Genomic DNA, 18323 nt, shown 5'->3' on the forward strand with positions numbered 1-18323 from the left:
AGGACAGCTCTTCCTTTGTAAGGAAGACCTGGAGGCCTTACTGGCATATCACCACATGGAAGTCATTTCAGTCACCCTGGACGTGTTCAAGGCCAGGTTGGATGGGGATTTGAGCAACTTAATCTAGTGGAAGGTGTTCTTGCCCATGGCAAGGGAGTTATAACAAGATGATCTCTAAGTCCCTTCCAACCCAAACCCAAATCATTCTATGATCAACATGCTTAAAAGTATTATGGCTGTTGTGATTTTGGCACATTTTTCACAGCACATCTGTGTTGCTAACTTATTCAGTCTAAAAGAAGAGAAAAAAGAGCAAGAAAGGGGAACAGTTCTTCCTTTGGAAATTTTACTTAGAAATGATGTTTTTTTCAGATTTGGTATAGTTTTCTTATTAAAATTTATTTTCTTTTTGTTTCAAATTTAAAAGATTCTGGAAAAAAAATAAGTGATTTAGATCAGCTATAAACTGAGTCTGACTTCTGGTTGTTGCGCTTATGTTTCTTATCTACGAAATACGCAAACAGTTGTGGATTTATTTTTTGTTTTCTGGCAAACTGAAGAATCTGTGAGCAGCACCTAACAACAAAAGAGATAAGCAGTGTAGAAAGAGCCGCAGTAAAAGTAGGTTTTAATGCTAATAGCAGAGGCTGACTCTTCTGCACCAAGGAGTAACCTTTGGTTTTACAAGGTCTTCAGAAGGGGAATGCTTATATAGTGTAAACTCTGTGCTTTGATTTCAGTGTGGTGCTGGTTATATACACTCTGAAAATGCTGCCCAAGGTCAGTAACAATATTGACAGAATGAGCACTCATTCAAAGTAAACATCAAAGACAAGTTAGCATTACAGGCACAGTAATATTTAACACAAACAGTTAACAATATGGGTTGGTTTTTTTTTTTTTAAGAGGACCTTAAACCATACCCATTCACACAGACTTGCTGTATGTTCAGGTATGTAACAATTATTGCTACTGATATTTTGAGGAAGGTTTTCAAGCACACAAGGAAGTGTATGTTGGTCTTTGTGGATTCTGTGGTGTGGTTGATTTATTTGATTCTTTCTCAGCTTAAATATAGCATGTTAAAAAAAAAGATATATTTGAAATTTGTATAGTGTACACTGAAAGTAGTGTGTGTAAGCTATTTATTTGCTGTGTTGGTAATAGCACATACTTAACTACAAGCACAGAGTTGAGATTGATGATATTCTAATGGAATATTGTTCCCCTGTCTATGCAAGAATAAATATGCTGCTGTGAAACAGAGCAGAAATTCTCCAAGTGTTAACAAATTTATTGTTGGTTTTTTTAATTATTATTATTATTACTTTTTTTTTTTTTTTTTTAGGATGATTTGGATTTATCAGACTTTTTATTTCATTTTCTTACTTGCTTCAGTTTACAGTGGTAAGTCAATATATAATTCCTAAGACTGGTATAGATTAACACAGGTCTTCTAGGAAGGAGAAGTTAAAAAGAGTAATATTCAAAATGACCTGAATATGTATTTGTATGCGGAGTGAAGTGGGTAGAGCAGCATGATTTTGGAAGGGGGACACACATTTGTACATGCAACCTAGTCCCGAGAGAGCGGGGTTGCACTCTGTTAAGTCTGGGTAACTCATAGGTGGGTGGAAGTTTTTAATTAATTTTTTGATTCCCATTACTAGGGATGGAAGTTTTTAATAGTTCTTTTTTTGGTGCTGAAGCCTGCAATGACTGTGTTTTTCAATGTCAGTATGTGTTAATGGTTTACTTTGGCTAGCAGAAGTCAGCTACGAAAACTCACATTCCATTTCCCTGAAATTCCCTGTGCCAAAGGATCATAACCAATGCCTAACAGAGTTTATGTTTAGCAATGTATTAACCATTCTCAGTGGACAATGAGATAATTAAGGCATTTTGTTGGTTTTTTTTAAGCAAAATCTGTTTGACAATTGTACTATTATTTCAGAAATATTTTACCTGGATAGAAATTTTAGTAGACTAAAATCTTAGAAAATTTCTGAGGCTCCAGCTATTTTTCAAGTTCAAATTTCATATTAATAAAATATTAACTTAAAAAAAAAAACCTAGCAAATTTTACAAACATTCCCAATAGTTCCTTATTTTGTCATTTTTTGTTGATATAGTTTACCTTTTTGCAGGAGACACTGAATTTCTTAGTATAGATTATAAGCGTATTTACTAATAAAATCCACTTGTAATATTTTAAAATTGTAAAACCCAATGTGATTTTTGCATCTGTTTTAATCTTAGGTAGCTTTTGATACAGTACGGTATCTTCATAATGATGGACTAGGAAGTTAGATTAAATCTTTTCAGTGGGATTTCTTCGCAGTCTGTAAAAATAGAATATTTCTTCTTCATCTTTTAGCTCAGAAAGAGAACTTCTATAGACCCAATAGTAAAAATTAGTGTATTTTCTGCCAGCAGAGAGGGACAAATACAAGAAGTGTATGGGCTCCTCTGAGAGGCCAGTTCTCTTGTGCTTTAACATGGAAATCTGAATAATTCCTGGTTTAGAAAGATGGGATGTGGTTGCCAATTAGATATCTTCATATCATTGACAAGGCCATGCAATGTGAATAGATTTGATTACAGAGAATTCATCATGGGATTGACAATAAATTCCTGCAGATACAAGGTGGTAATCCAACATATTTTGGTTCTGGATGATTCCCGAGATACTGCTCTTGTTGCACTATATGTATATATATATATTTATATTTATATTTATTATCTTTATTTATTTATTTATTTATTTATAATATATAAAATAAATACATAATATTATATATAATATATAAAATAATTTTTATAATATTATATATTATGTATTATTATATATTATTAAATATTTTAAATATTATATATTATTATGTGTTTATATACATATATATATATATATATATATATATATATATATATATATATATATAATTTTTGGGGGGGGTCATGTACCAAGTTGGACAGGGTTCAAGATGACTTGAAAGGTAGGAAGTTTATAAAATGCTGAGAACCACTGAAGTTGTTTCACACATGGCACCAGCTAGGAATTTGGACTGAGAGAATCCCTCAACAATTGGACAACAATTGGACATGCACCCTCACGTATTTTCTAACTCTTTTTGCCATATTACAACCTTCTCTTGATTTTTCTCTTAATGGCTCCCTGTACCGGTCTCCCCTTGAAAATTCTTCTGCTCCTGAGATCTGCTGTGAAGGTTCCTCACTTTATGGCCTATACCTATACCTTAGGGCATCTGCCACCACTCAAGCTGCATTCTTACAGCCTTGAGCATGGAGCGAGGGATACCAGAGGGTTTCTGTTTTACCAGGCTGTAGAGCAGGGATGATAAACTCAGAGGAACTGTGATACTCACCCCACTTACTTTTCTTCTCCTGCCAAAAGGGTCTTCTCTTGCCAAAGCATGGTAAATAAGGGGCAATGTCTTCACCCTCTCCTAATGAGCTGTCCACACCTGCATCTTCAATAATTTACTCGTTTTGTCATTTCATATCAGAATGTGTGACACAGATCTATGAAAATACTTACTTCCAAGGAGGAGACCTCACTACGGTTTTCACACCAAGTGCCAACTATTGTCAAATAGTTTGTACTTACCATCCTACCTGCCTGCTCTTCACATATTTGCCAGTGACGTGGACTAAAGATCCTGCACAGAGGTAAAATGTTCATATTCTTGTGGCTTTTTGCTATGATAATTTTAGGAATTTGGTAATATTCTGACAAAACTTGGGCAGGTGCAGAAGGTTACAGGGATGCTTTGGAAGACTATGTCATGTATCTTTAAAACTGATGACATAAAAGGATATTTACTATACTTTGAAAGATTAAGTTTGGCAATATCTAATCTTTCATACTTGCTTACCAACGCCTCCAAGGAAATAGCACCAACTGTGCATTCCTTCCTCCATGGCACTTACTTATTTTTGAGGGACTAAGTAGCCAATTTCATGTTTCCATTTGCCACTTCTTTTGCTCGTCATCCCATCCACTCTCTTTAGCATATTTTTCTCTCTATTAAGAGATTAGGAATTTCAATAGCCTGAGGTGAGGCTGCCTCCTCTCTCTGTGCCTGTTGTGTTTCTGTCCCCAAACTGTATTGGTCCCACACACACCATGGATGCTCATCTATCACCAAGCATACTAGTACCAACTTTTTCTTTATTTAAACTCAACTTGTTTTCATTTTCACGTTGAAGAATAATGTACAGCCTGTGTTTTACTTGAGAAACAATGAGGGAGTACTGTGTAATACTGCAAAACTGTAAATTACTCCTTTTTAAAACAGGTTCTCCTGCTACTTAAAAGACAGTGATACTGAAATGCTACCAAAAGTGAAGATGGAAGGAGCTATTTCTGGACATTCTTTAAAACAATGCAACATCAAAATTAGTGGTAAGGTACAGTTATCCATATGTTTGAATTCTGTGTTCTAACACATTGCAAATGTGATAGAGAATCAGCATCTTGAAAACAGAAACTGAATCAGGAGGTGGCTGAGCAGAGACTTTGCCCAGATGTCTTTTGCCCTATCTCTTTCAAATGTAACACAAAAATCCTTTGCTGATTTCATGCTTCAATCTCAACTATCCTCCAGGGAAACTTCCCAGTCAAGGCAAGTCCCTGCTCTCAGGATTTCATTTGCTAGAGGCAAAGGTGGGAGACATTTAACTGATACCTTGAGTTCCAAAGACGAATTTGAAGGGTTAAGTGGATCTTACTTTATGCAAGTTTTCCACTGAAGTTATTGACAGATTCGTTGTGTTTGCTTCGTGTTTAAAATCCCCACCAATGTTTGGCTGACTCATGTGTTCTGTGAAGAGACCCTACTGCCCCAAAGCATTCATCCTTTGTAGGGAAAGTATTTCAAACTCCATGTTCATAGTCCTCCCTCTGTGGAGTATAAATTGAATCTTCTGTTTCAAATGGGAGATGGCTATTGCTTAAAAGGACAGATTTGGTATTTTAAACTGGTGTATAAATTTGGAAATAGAATAGTATACATTTTAGTGTTGATCCTGAATTTTTGTATGATTAACCTCACCATGGTCTTGGTGTGGATAGAGATAGTGTCACAGCTTGTTAGTTTTTTTCTCTGACATATTATGCCTATACTTCTGATTTTATTTTTAGTAACTATGTGCAAAATACAACGTGACCGAAGTGAGCACAGGAAGTGACATCAGGATAATGGCTGTGTCTTATAAACTGCTATTGTTTGGAAAGTTCTGGGGGAAAAGAGAGTATGAGAATATTTTGGGACCTTTTCTATTCCTTTTTTTTTTCACAGCTTGCAGTCCAGATGTCCACTTAGGATTGGATATGCAAGGAGTAAATTATGACATTAGTATGGCTGACAGCTATCAACAGTGCCAAAAAAGATGCACCAATGACAAGCACTGCCATTTTTTTACATATGCCCGAGGAACATTCCATGATGCAAGCTTTCGGTAAATACGCATTTGATGCCTGTATTTAGATGTACTTAGATCCCTGTGCTTTACGCTTAGATGCCTGTACACTAAATCTCAGACCAGTCAGAGGTGAAAGAATTTATTCAAGGAAATGAGTTTTAATTTGACTAGTTATCCTTGCAATGTTTATTCAGGTTTACAGTAAGGAAAATATCTTCAGTATGTTAGTTTTCATTTGTCCATTTATGAGAAAGGCAAGCTTGATTTTCATATAACTGAAAACAATTTAAATGTTCTGGAGATATTGAAATGCAAATTGTACTGGCAATTGTGCAGTGATATTGCTTTGTAAAATCTTACTCTGATTATTGCTCTGAAAATGGCATCATTAATGCAGTCAGGGGAATTCTTTCATTTGTACTTGGACGATTTTTGAGCTGTCAGCTTGCTTGATTTTACAAAAATGTTATTCAGTTGCATCCATTCCTTATTTGAAGATTTTTCTGGAGGCTGGATATTGCTCTGGCCTATGAGCAAAGCGGGCATTATGGTAGGACTCATGGAAACAGAAGAATAATGTAGACCAAGGAAGATAACCTGTTGTCTTACTACTTTCTTTATTCTTTATCACTCAGTGAAAAATGCTTCTTGAAACATACCAGTTTAGGAACTCCAACCAGCATAAGGGTGCTTGATGAGGTTGTGTCTGGATTCTCCTTAAAGCCATGTCAGCTTTCTGAATTAGGTAACTGCTTACAATCTCTGTTGATTCAGTTTAGGTTCAAGTATTACGGACGATGAGATGCAGTCTCTCTGACATGCATAAATGTTTTGTGACATAAAATAATTATAATATAAACTTATTCTTTGAAGTATAGTTAGTACTCTCAAGCACAAAACACACTTTTTTTCCATTCTATTATTCTGTCTTACAAAAGGTTTTTTTTCCTTTGATGATGTGAAGAATTCTTTCATAAGATTAGCCTGATGACTCTTAGCATTTTATCTTTACATCATAGATACAAAAAAAAAAAAAAAAAAAAAAAAAAAGACACACAGAATCCCATCTAAGTCAAAGGACAAGAGAAATATAAATCTTTCTAAATTCTGTTAGTATACCAGATATACTTCAAGAGGTTTTTAATGAGGATGTGCAGCTTTGTGATACAACTGACTAATATGAAGGTACAAATTCTGTTTGTTGGTGTTTTTGATAAAAGCAATGTTTGTGTTCATTCTTGTAACCATTACTCAGGAAAAACTCTCCAGAGTTCATGATCAAGCTGTGTGCATTATATCTTATTTTTAATTATTCAATGAAAATTCAGTTTTATTGAGACTCTTCTAGTCTCACAAGATGAATAATCATTGCAAAATATTGAAAAAGTAGTTGATTCAGATCCTTACAATGAAGACATTTAAAGAAAAATGAATAGTGAGGAAGAAAAAAGGAAGAAAAATCTTTGTAAAGAGAAGAAAATCTGTTTTTTCTCTCTCCTTCTCCCTTGCTCTCTGAGAAAGAACTTGGAGAAGATTTTCATCCAAACTGCTTCATTAGATAAGCTAGTAAGACATGTATTTATTGTTTGAAGAAAAATCACAGTAGCCAGGAGCATCCTATTGACAGACTTTGAGAAGAATCAGGGGACTGTAGCATAAGCACAAACAATATGATATTCAAATTTTATAAAGTTAAATCAAAGACCATAGGGGAATTTATCAAAGGCATGTGGTAACATGAAATTAATGATCCATGAGAAAGAAAGATAGCAAGATTGCAAGATAGGCAAGGATTTAGAGGGAGAAGGGGAGAGAGAGAGAAAGAATAAATCATAAATCATGAGACTATAAAATCCTAGACAATGCTATCAGGTAATGAGATCATTTGTTCAGACAGAGGGATGTCTAATAAATTAGAAAAATCTCAGTGTTATCTTCTGCCTTACTGTGTTCCAAATGCCTGAAATGTGTTTACTTGAATATTTGTTCTTGTTTATTTCTGACTACTTAGACTGACTAATCCTACATTATTCATGGTCCAGCTTCATCATTTTAAAAACGGATACTAGGCTTCCCTTTCAAAGCCTTTGGAATCACAGCAATCCTCTGTACATATCAAAAGCAAAGCTACCAAGAAACTTAGATTCCTTCAATCTAAGAACACCGAATTCATCAGTTTTATGAAATTTCTCTATTTTCTGTTCCTTGTTGTCTTCCTTCTGCTCGCTAATGTTGACCATCTAATTGCAGTTTGTTTTCATGAAAATGAGATGTTAAAAAAGGTAGTTCTGTAGCCTTTCTTGTGTCCACTGTCATTAACTTCTCCCCTGAGCAGAACCCAGGCTCCTTTCCTAATCCTAATTCACTGACACTAAATACATACTTGTGTTTTGAGAATGGCTCTTGCTACTTGCCCTTCCATTTTCTGTCTTTGCCCTTCTGCTTTTGTTCTTATGCACTCCTGCTCTTACTTGTCCATAGCAATTTGTCATACATTTTGCCTTTTGCGAAGTTCCTTTCTTGAGGTCACTGAATATAGAACTGGTGATCACTGAAATCATTATTAGTATCTGTATACTTGCAGATTCACATTTCTGATTTAAATATCATTTCCTGAAAATGGTATTTGTTCTCCTGAACTCTATTTAGCCCTTAACATGAGATCTTGCCTAATAATTGTCAGAATTAATTGACCTTTATTTTCTGATCTTCTCTTTGCTCTTCCTATTGTGTAATAAACGACCTCTATTGTGGTCTTTTCATGTTTATGGTTTTATTTCTTAATTTTTAAATCACACCGTACTAACAGAAGTCACATTAAGATTTGCTTCTCCATTTTGTTTTTTTCCCTCTTTTGTAATAAGATGCTCCCAGTATGTTTCTGTAACTAACTGGGTGGTGTCAGCTCAGCTACTGTCCTTTCTCAGCTGTAGAGGTTATCTGCTTGCACCAAGTCCAGTCCTATGGTTTCATAATTCTAAGAGTAGTGCTGCATTTTTTCCTCCTTTTTATTGTTGCATAAGTATTTTAACTAGGAATTCAAGTGTATCATCAAAGAGGGCAACACACTCATTTCTGTTAAACGTGTTGGTATTTCCTGTGACTTCCATATCCATAGTCTGGTTATGGGAATTACCCTGCCAACCTTCTGTTATTTTTGATCCTGTTATAGGGAAGACTGCATGTTACTCACACTTACTCTGCCTACTTTTTGAAATAATATTTAGATAAATAAAATTAAGAAAATCATCTTGTTATTTTTCTCCTAGTCTTCCCATTATCCTCTTAGGTATACAAGTTTTAATAATTTTAGGCCTTGACAGTATTAATAAGTTTTATTTCTAATTATGAATGTATATCTTGATTTCTGTTCGTAATTTAGATCTCTCCATATTAGATCAGCAGATTTGTATTCTAGCATGTAATTTGCAATTTTCCCCTGCTCTAGCTCTCTCTATGAGTTTACATACTTAAAAAAGGTTTCAAGAAATAGTTTCTGGTTAAAATAAGATGATGTCTTTCCAGTTTACCAGGCAAAAAGAAGAGAAAATGTAAATTATGGGAATGTATAATCTGTAAACCTTAACTCTCTGATATAAGATAGAAGCTTTGGAATTTTGATATTCTTTTCTTGTTTTATACAGATTGTCAAATGGACATTTTTGAACATGAAGAATTTTCAGGAATGAATGTTACAAGTTTTTTCACTCCTGACACATTTGTCTGCCAAACTATTTGTACTTATTTTCCAAACTGCTTGTTCTTTACATTCTTCACCAAGGAATGGCAAATAGAATCCCAAAGGTGAATTTGAAGACTTCTAACTCTCTGAAAGATATTTATTAATAAACAAAAACAAAAACCAAACAGAAACAACCCCACAATCTCAGCCTTTTTAATCACCATTTTATTATATTCTTGGAAATCATTTTTAAAGGTTTATTTTCTGCAAAACAGCTTTTTTTTAAAATAATTTTTAATGTGTTGCATCTGTACATTTATAATTTCACTTATTGTATGGTATGAGCAGGGATCTTGTACTTCAGCTGCGTATTTAGCATTAATCTGAAAAAACATAGCTGTTCAGTAAGGAGACAACCTTCAGGTTGTTTTGATAACTTAGAGCCGAATTTTATGAAATTGTTAATATGTCTGGTTTCCTCACAGAATTAGGTTACTTAGTTTAAAGCTTTTGAATCAAGTTAACAGGTTTGAAAGTGTTTATTTTTAAAGATCGAACTTCTTTCTTTCGTGTTTGGCAGTGAAGAGTCAAAAAGTTACAGTCCCCTGAAAACAGAGGTGGAATGAAGAATAATGCTTCAATGAAATTGAATTAAAACTGAGATGGCATATATAATCTAAAGTTATCTCTCCCCTGTGTGTATAAATACCATACAATCTTCAGTAGTACATCCGTATGGCATTTCACGTAACTACAAAATCATTCTCAGTTAACTTAGTGAATACATTTTCATATGAAATACTTTTATAGATAAAATTTTGGAAAAAAAAAAAGCAAGTTTAAGACAGAACTTTCCCTTACCTGAAACATAAATGTTACAATGTAAGAACAAATTCAATGGTTGTTTTTGTTTTTTATTATAGAAATCTTTGCCTCCTGAAAACATCAACAAGTGGAATACCAGAGGCACTTACATTACGAGAAAATGCTATTTCAGGTTTTGGCCTCCTAAATTGCAGAAGATACTTTCCTGGTAAACAATAAGTTACAATAAAAATAAGACTCTTGAATTAATGAAATGAATAGACCTACTGATGCTTGGAACACACTCATTCTTACAGCCTGCAATTCTCGCACTTATGTGCATATGAATTTTGTGGGAGAAGAACTCAATGTCACTTATACTAAAGGACCCAGAGCTTGTCAGCAGGTTTGCACAGACATGATCCGCTGCCAATTTTTTACTTACTTTCCCCTCCAAGAGTCATGCAATGAGGAAAGGTGAGAATTTTTATGGATGGCATCTAGTGTGCGTGTTCTGTATAAGAAGTATAAACTGGATCTTCGTATTTATTTATTGTCAGAAAGTGTGAGTGTCATCTAAGAATGTCCTCAAATGGATCTCCAGTGGAAATACAACATGGGCCAGGAAGAATCTCTGGATACTCACTAAGACTATGTAAAAAAAAGGCCAGTACTGGTAAGTAAAACTTTCCTTTTAAAGAGATTTTTAGACATGTTTTGGTACGGGAAGCCTAAGCCCTTTTTTTTTCTCTTTTTCTATTTTTTTTCTCTTCTGAATATTGCTTGCATAGAAATTAGGCAGAGGCAGATCATGAAGATAAAGAGCATTCTAAAAAAGTGAACTCTGCACAGCCTGCATAACAGACAATACCTGTAAACTTTTTTAAACTGGATTTTATTGTTAAAAAAAAAAAAAAAAAGTCATAAACGGATTAGAATGTCTGATGTTCTTTGTTCCTATTTGCAGGGTAGCAGTAGTTACATCTTTTTTTCATGGTCAAATGAAAATTATCTGCTTAGCAGTTTTCAATTATTTCTGTAGTATGTATGCAGCATTCTTCAAGAAATATTAGGATAATTGGAGGGATGGATTCTTCCCCTGGTGAATGGCCATGGCAAGTAAGCTTACATGTGAAGCTATCTCGCCGGAGACACCTCTGTGGGGGCTCTATCATAAGTAACCAGTGGATCCTTACAGCTGCCCACTGTTTTGTGAGGTGAGTCCTAAATGTAAATTTACACATAAAAATTGCATCCAAGATCTGCAATTAGTTGAGGTTCACGTTTCAGAAAGATAATTCTGTGTGATTAAAATAGCTAGAACAGAATCAACTATTTTGATATAATCAGAAGGTGAAATTTTAAGGTTGTCTGTTCATACTCTTGACATAATTGGCCCTCCACACTTTGCCCTTTGTAGCATAGTGCTGTGCTACTGATTATTTTAACGCATCTAAACTAGATGATAGGTACCTACAAGAGTGTAAACTTTCTCATGCAACATGAACTTTTTCTTACTGTGATATCATATTATCAAGGAAAATCAGTTGTTAAGTTAGTCATTCAAAAAACATGAAATGGAATACATCAGAGATTTCTCTGTGGTACTTAGGGAATGGTACCAATCTGACAGGGTGTTCGGCAAAGGCCTGGACACAAGGTAAATCTCTAAGGGGTCCAATTAGGCTGACTCTTGAATGTGCACTACCTTTCTCTGTAACATTCAAATCCTAATAGGACTGGTTTTCATTTAATATTCTTTATTTTCTAATGCTATCAACTACCCAATTAACACACTGTTTTGATACAGATTTCAGCCCTGGGAATAATATCTAGACTTCTGAGTACTCAAAGCTTTGCTAATTTGCATGGATGTATACATGGATATGGACTATATATCACATGGATATATAGTAGGTACTGTTAATGACCACAAAATTGCTATCACATTTAAGTCGTGAAATCATGTGTGTTGTGAAGAGCTGTTTTAAGGATCTTGCACATGATTTACATCCTCGCTAGATGATCACACCCTGTAAAGCAGGTAGGCCTGCCATTTACAGACTGAAAATTGTAAGGCTGTTTGTTGAGTCAGTGTAATGTCAGAATGGCACAGGTAGTATAAAATGCTTTAAAGAATAAAAAATTATTGAGGCTAAAATCAGATGCTTTTATGCAAGCATTTTTGTACATTATCCCTTATTGTTTCTGTGTAATGAAATATTGTCAAAGCCAGTTGACAAACCTTATAAAAGTGGATAACCCCACTTAAGACTCAGAAAAATCCAGTATAGGGAATATCATTCTCTACCTTCAATCCAGTATTGTAGAGTTACCAGCATTTTAAAGGACAAAAGGAGAACTTGTCTAAAGAGTAAAAAAGTGTAGACTGTGTTCATTAGAAATGACTAAGGTCAACTGATATTTATGAATATACACACAAAATGTTCAAAACAATTTTTTAAATATTGAAGACAGGTTTTGCAGCTTCTTTGATGCATGTATCAAAAATTTTAGGTTGCCCTAATAGTAGAGCACCACAATGAAATAACCCTTAAATGGACTCAAAGAAAAGTTAAAATTATAAATATTAAGTGGAACGTTTTATATTGGTCTGTGGCATTGTATTTTCTATTTTCTTTTATTTTGGTGTCTGAATAGATTCTACTTGAGTTTGTTTTTCCACCTCTATTTCGGTTACTACAGATGTTGTACTGGAATGAGAATGGAAAGAATCTCTTTTACTTCCTCAGGATTTGTGTTAGACTCTTGAAGATAAAAATAGTAAGAGCAGAGTGAAACAGAAAATGAAAAAAGGCAGAAGGGGAAATTGGGTTAAAAAGGGTCAGAACAAGAGTCTGACTGTAAGGGAGAGGAAAGACTGGTGTGGTGCTGAAAATATAGATAAAAAGAGGAAGAAAATAAATGAAAAGTGGGAGGAATGGATAAGAGAAATCTGTTTTTAGGTTTGAGAATGTGAAAATACGACTGGGAAGAGTAACCTCAGCACTGTTCACTGTACACTCAGAGGGTGCTGGCACCTGCATCAAACTAAAACAGTGCAAATCTCTGTCTTTTTCCCTCAGTGTTCAGAACCCCAACATTTGGCGTGTTTATGCCGGTGTTTTAAAACAATCAGAAATAAATGAGGATACACCTTTCTTCAGAGTGGAAGAGATTATTATTCATCCTCAGTATAACTCTGCGCAGACTGGATATGACATTGCTTTATTGAAACTTGATAAGGCTATGAATTTTACTGGTATGTATTCTATCTCAGGAGGAAATTTTTCAGGATGATAAAGGCTGTTTTTTTGCATGACAGTTCATGAAACTTGGGTTGTCATCTTTTAATATGTAATCACTTGGTTTTAAGGAAAATCTCATTTTGTTGGCTTTTTAAAGATAATTTGGGGCTTTTATTTATGTGACTAGGGCAGTATCTAGTAAAATGTACAAAGAATAACATGGAGGATATCAGGTATTATGTAGGTGCCCAAAAAGCCTTAATATTTTATTTCTTCCTACTGGCCAAACTAATATTTTTAATCATATTTTAGATCTTCAACTTCCTATTTGCCTGCCATCAAAAGAAGAGGCTAGTATGCTCTATACTGACTGCTGGGTAATTGGATGGGGTTACAGGAAGGAAAGAGGTACAGATAAATATTTAAAATGTGACTTCTTGTATTTGTAAAATGTGTTGTGTTAAAAGAAATTATCCTCAAATGCCTTCTTAATTCTTAACCAGGAATGGTGTTTACAGACTATGCAAAGAATGTGCATTTGCTCATATCTTTATTTATATGAATTCAAAGCAGTAATAGAATCATAGAACCACCAAAGTTTGAAAAGGATCAATCCAGTCCAACTTTCAGGATCATCCAGTCCAACCTTCCACCTATCATCAAGATATAAGCCAGGATGTCATTAGCTTTCTTGGTCATCTGAGCATACTGCTGGCTGATGTTCAGCTGAGCGTTGAATAATACCACCAGGTCTGTTTCTTTCACACTCTCTTTTAGCCATTCTGACCCAAGCCTCTAGCGTGGTCTGGGGTTTTTATGACCAAAGTTCAGGAACTGGCATTTATCTTGATCTTCAATCCATTGGCCTCTGCCCAGCTATCCAGATTGTCCAGATTGCTTTGTAGGACCTTCCTACCCCAAGACACAACAGAACTTCCTCTCAACTTGATGTCTTCTGCAGACTTACTGTGGGTGCACTCATTCCCCTCATCCCGATCATCATTAAAGATAGCGAACAGGACAGGTCCAAGTACTGACCCCTGGGTACCACCAGGCATGACTGGTCACCAGCTGGATTTATCTCCATTCATCACCACTTTCTGGGCCTGGTAATCCAGCCAGTTCTTTACCCAGCAAAGAGCTCATCTGCCCAAGCCACAGGCTGCCAGCTTCTTAGGAGAATACTGTGGGAGACAATGTTGAATTCATCAGAGTCAATGGGCATGAATATAATTATTCCTATAGATGGATTCTCTACATTCTTTCCTGCTTTCTTGCTCCAGGTAGATGAATGCAAGTTGCCTAGTTAAACATCACTGTGTACCATCCCAAATATACTTTGAGTTATGTAATGATATGTTACAGATACAGATAATAGACTAATTGCTGTACAGTTGGATCTTGAATTGCAGTCTGCACATAACTCGTTTTTTTAAATATGTTATTTTGTTCATATGACTTCACTTCAGAAATCGGAGATCAATGCATATTGCTTTCATGATTCTAAAGGTTGTTTATGATAAGTATCAATGACCTTTGTGTTTTAATAGTAGGTGTGATTTGAACTCTAATCTTACCCAGAAGCCGGCCAACTAACTGTTAATTATTAAACTCTATTACATTACATATATAGATGAATCTGTTTAGAGTTTCCTTCTCTGCACACTTCCCCATTTGAGAGTTAGAGATTAATGTGAAATCTAACAGAATTCTAATTTCTTCTATTAATTTGTCAGAAAAGACTGCTCTCTACTACTTTTATTTACTTTACATGAAATTTTCACTACCCTGTAGACAACTGGGGTATTGGGCAGCACACATCTGGAAATTGTATTGCTTCAATTGTATTGCAACACATTACTAAGAAACAATTATCAGTAACACAAAGCAACGCTCTTCATGGGAATACAGGCTCCAAGACTCAATGCCCACAGCAAATCACTGGGGAGTTTTGAAACATTCTTGGTCATAAGTCATACTGTGTTTTCAGAACATTCTAAAAAACCCAGACAAGAAACACTGTTTAAAAAATGAAAACAAATGTCATGGCTGTATAACTGCACACTAAAAGCAATGAACTCTGACTTTTTAGTATCACCGAATGGGGACTTTTAGAGTATAGTTTTAACTTATACTTTGCTAGAGCTGAACATCTGTCTGATCATAATGTGTATTACATAGGTCGTGTAGAAGATATTCTTCAGAAAGTTACTGTTCCACTAATGTCAAAAGAGGAATGCCAGGCAAGATACCGGAAGCGCAGAATCGATGACAAAGAGATCTGTGCTGGCTATGATGAAGGTGGAAAGGATGCCTGTAAGGTAACAGAAAGATGTCATATATTGTCATATATTTCAATAATTTGCTTGAATGTATAATTGAATAACATAAATGCTTAATTTTCATAACAAGCATATATTTATAAATAGAACTGTTTTTTAATATGTTACTTTTGCTTGCTGAAAGCACTGACAGTCAACATGTATGTATAGCACTTATTATGCGACATCGAAATCCTTTGGGATAGACTTTCCATATTCCATTGTGTCTACAAATAAAGAATCTCCAAGTGGGGAGAGAGAGAGACACACACACACACAGAAAGAGAGAGAGAAAGAGCGAGAGAGGCAGGCACGCATACACTTTACATCTCTGCACTCTTCTATTAAGGGGACAAAGTCAACTTCCCTCTGGGAGTTTCAAGTTAAGAGGCAAAACTCATTGGTTTGCTAAGAATTATACAACTTTCCTTTAAAAAACAAAAATGTGAAGAGCATGTAAAGAGATCATAAAGTACAAGTTCCAACTGTCATATGTTTAGGGAGCAGATCAATATTCCTCTGTAATAGTGGAAAACCAAAGAGAGCGACTATAATATCTCAGATATTATAGACATTTCTCCAGGAACACAGATTTCCTCTCTCATGTTTTTATTTCTTGATATGAAATATAGTACGTAAAAGCTTATTTTGAATCATCCGCTATCCACAAGCATCCAGAGTGCACAGTGTTAGAAATGGAATATGGAAAGCTATAGACAACATGAGCAGACTGGTCTGTTCATTATTAGAATTGGAAATGTCACAACAGCGTGAGGTCAGTGAGCCAAGTTCTCTGCTTGAGTGTAAACTCATGCACTTACTGTTAACTTAAATATTTTAAGTCAATTATAATAGACAAAAATAGTCACGTTAATAAGATTAAATTCTCTGCCAAATATAGTATACATTTTAAGCATTTAAGATATGTTCCCTATTAATGTACTGTTATTATGATCACTGCTGAGTAACTACAAATAAAAATTCTTGGAGCTGGGAAGTAATTTTTTCCTCAATACTAGTTAAGTTCTCTTTGTATGAAACAGCATCAGAACATGGTGATGATGTTATCTAACAGTGACACTTACTATTGTCTCAGCAGCTCATAACAGCTATATTAAAGAAATTTATGTTCAGAAAGATCAATTAGGAATATGAAAAGAAAACAGACGTGTTTTATCCCGGGGAAGATAGTCAGTCAAACAGGATAATGCATGCATAAAGCTGAGGTTTGCATATCCAAACAAACAAACAAAGACACTGGCAAATTTACTAATTTTCTTACGTGTACATGTTGTAGTCCTCACTGAGGGTTAAACTGGCAAACACAGATAAATAAAAAAAGTCAACTGAGCAACAACAACAAAAAAAACCAGTAACATTGAACTGTAATGGAACTTACTTGCCATGACTGGAAAGTATTTAGACACCATTCTACCAGATAAACAGAAAAGCTTCTTTGACACTGTGAAAAGCAACTTCAAGTGAGAGTAATTGAACTCTATGCAGTTATTGTGTTGTTGACACTGGATGATGCTGATTTTATCATGGCTTTCTTTGAGAGAGAAATTCTGTTCCTTGTGAAGTCTTTCTGTCCTGTGACACAGGGAGATTCTGGAGGACCACTGTCATGCAGGCACGAGGAAGTGTGGTATCTGGTGGGCATCACCAGTTGGGGTGAAGGCTGCGCTCGGCCCCGGCAGCCAGGAGTCTACACAAAAGTTGTTGAATTTTCAGACTGGATTTTGGAAAAAACTACGTAACATGAACATAACTTAATGACTCATAATGTTGTTGTAGAGAAATAACCCTGGGAGCAACAGGATGATGTTTAATGTAAAAAAAAAAAAAAAGAAGTATTAAAGTTTAAAAATGGTGTTACCTGTTAGTCGAAGCATAAAAGACTTGATTAAAGAAGTAGAAAAGAAAAAATGAATGAACTTTACAATGAATGAATTAAAATCAGTAGCAAACTTTCAGACTTTCTGATCACTGATTTGTCAGAAAATATTATACATCTGAGCCATTGACTTCTTTCATCTCCAGCATAAAATATTCTATGAGACGTGTTTAGGGAGATTGGGGATTTTTTGTTTACTTCAGTGATGACAGGACCTCCTCATCTTCTGTACATGTAACTGACATTAACAGTGATTAAGAGAAAGTATTAAAAGGCCAGGAAAATCTGGCATCTAGTCCAAAAGTTCATTGATGACAGACCGCAACTGACATTATAATCCTCTTGATTAAATAAATTATCTCAGCTACAGAATAATATTCTTGATTTTTACCTTGATAATAACTTTTCCCTTTTTGTTTTTCTCCTTTTTTCTTTTGTTCTTTCTACTCATCTACTTGTTACTGTCAGTTAACAAAAATGTTTTGTAGCCAAAAAAAATACTAATGTAAGAAGCAGCAGTCAAAATATTTTTTTCCATAGTAAGAAGTTTTCCAGAAGTATTTCTGGATCAGAAGGGAACACACATTTTTCTTTTGCTTTTGTCTTTGCTAAACTTGTTTCTTAATACTCTACATTGCCTTAATTGCTGAAAATATGTTCCAGAATTCTGCTTATGATTGCCTCACAGCCACACTGAGTGTGTTGTTGAGGTCTATGCTGGCAGTGTCTTAAGGAGTAAATGAAGTAATTAAATAAAATATGTCAAATTTATGGAAAAATACTCAACAAGCTGCCATAAATGAGTTCAACATTTATTTTTTTAAAGCATTATTTGCAACTATCACCAAGGAAAAATGAAATTCCACAACTACAAGGTTACGAACAACTGTACAAATTCTTAACCCTACTAAGAGCTCCTGTCATGA

At 34.9% G+C, this 18323-nt stretch overlaps 1 protein-coding gene across 7 annotated transcripts in view; it reads left to right on the forward strand.

The window, feature by feature from the left end:
• The first annotated feature begins 871 nt into the window (after positions 1–871).
• Positions 872–18323, forward strand: part of LOC122179869 (coagulation factor XI-like) — a 38017-nt gene continuing 20565 nt past the window's right edge. For 4 of the 7 annotated variants that reach the window (XR_006178856.1, XM_042871099.1, XM_042871098.1 and 1 more), the window contains exons 1-14: positions 872–952; positions 1349–1407; positions 3528–3690; positions 4320–4426; positions 5322–5481; positions 6081–6190; positions 9090–9249; positions 10051–10160; positions 10249–10408; positions 10492–10607; positions 10974–11148; positions 13018–13193; positions 13492–13587; positions 15361–15500. Coding sequence is in view for 5 of the 7 variants with exons in the window: in XM_042871099.1 (XP_042727033.1) it covers positions 945–952; positions 1349–1407; positions 3528–3690; positions 4320–4426; positions 5322–5481; positions 6081–6190; positions 9090–9249; positions 10051–10160; positions 10249–10408; positions 10492–10607; positions 10974–11148; positions 13018–13193; positions 13492–13587; positions 15361–15500 (1740 nt within the window). In the remaining 2 variants the exon portion in view is untranslated. Of the gene's footprint in view, positions 953–1348; positions 1408–3527; positions 3691–4319; positions 4427–5321; positions 5482–6080; positions 6191–9089; positions 9250–10050; positions 10161–10248; positions 10409–10491; positions 10608–10973; positions 11149–11741; positions 11976–13017; positions 13194–13491; positions 13588–15360; positions 15501–17104; positions 18179–18323 lie in introns of those variants that run through there. The other 3 variants (XM_042871097.1, XR_006178857.1, XM_042871102.1) reach the window with 3 other exon arrangements.

This window comes from Lagopus leucura, unplaced genomic scaffold, assembly GCF_019238085.1.
Source record: "Lagopus leucura isolate 7727_CA_CO unplaced genomic scaffold, USGS_WTPT01 Super-Scaffold_100004, whole genome shotgun sequence".
Lineage (NCBI taxonomy): Eukaryota > Metazoa > Chordata > Aves > Galliformes > Phasianidae > Lagopus > Lagopus leucura.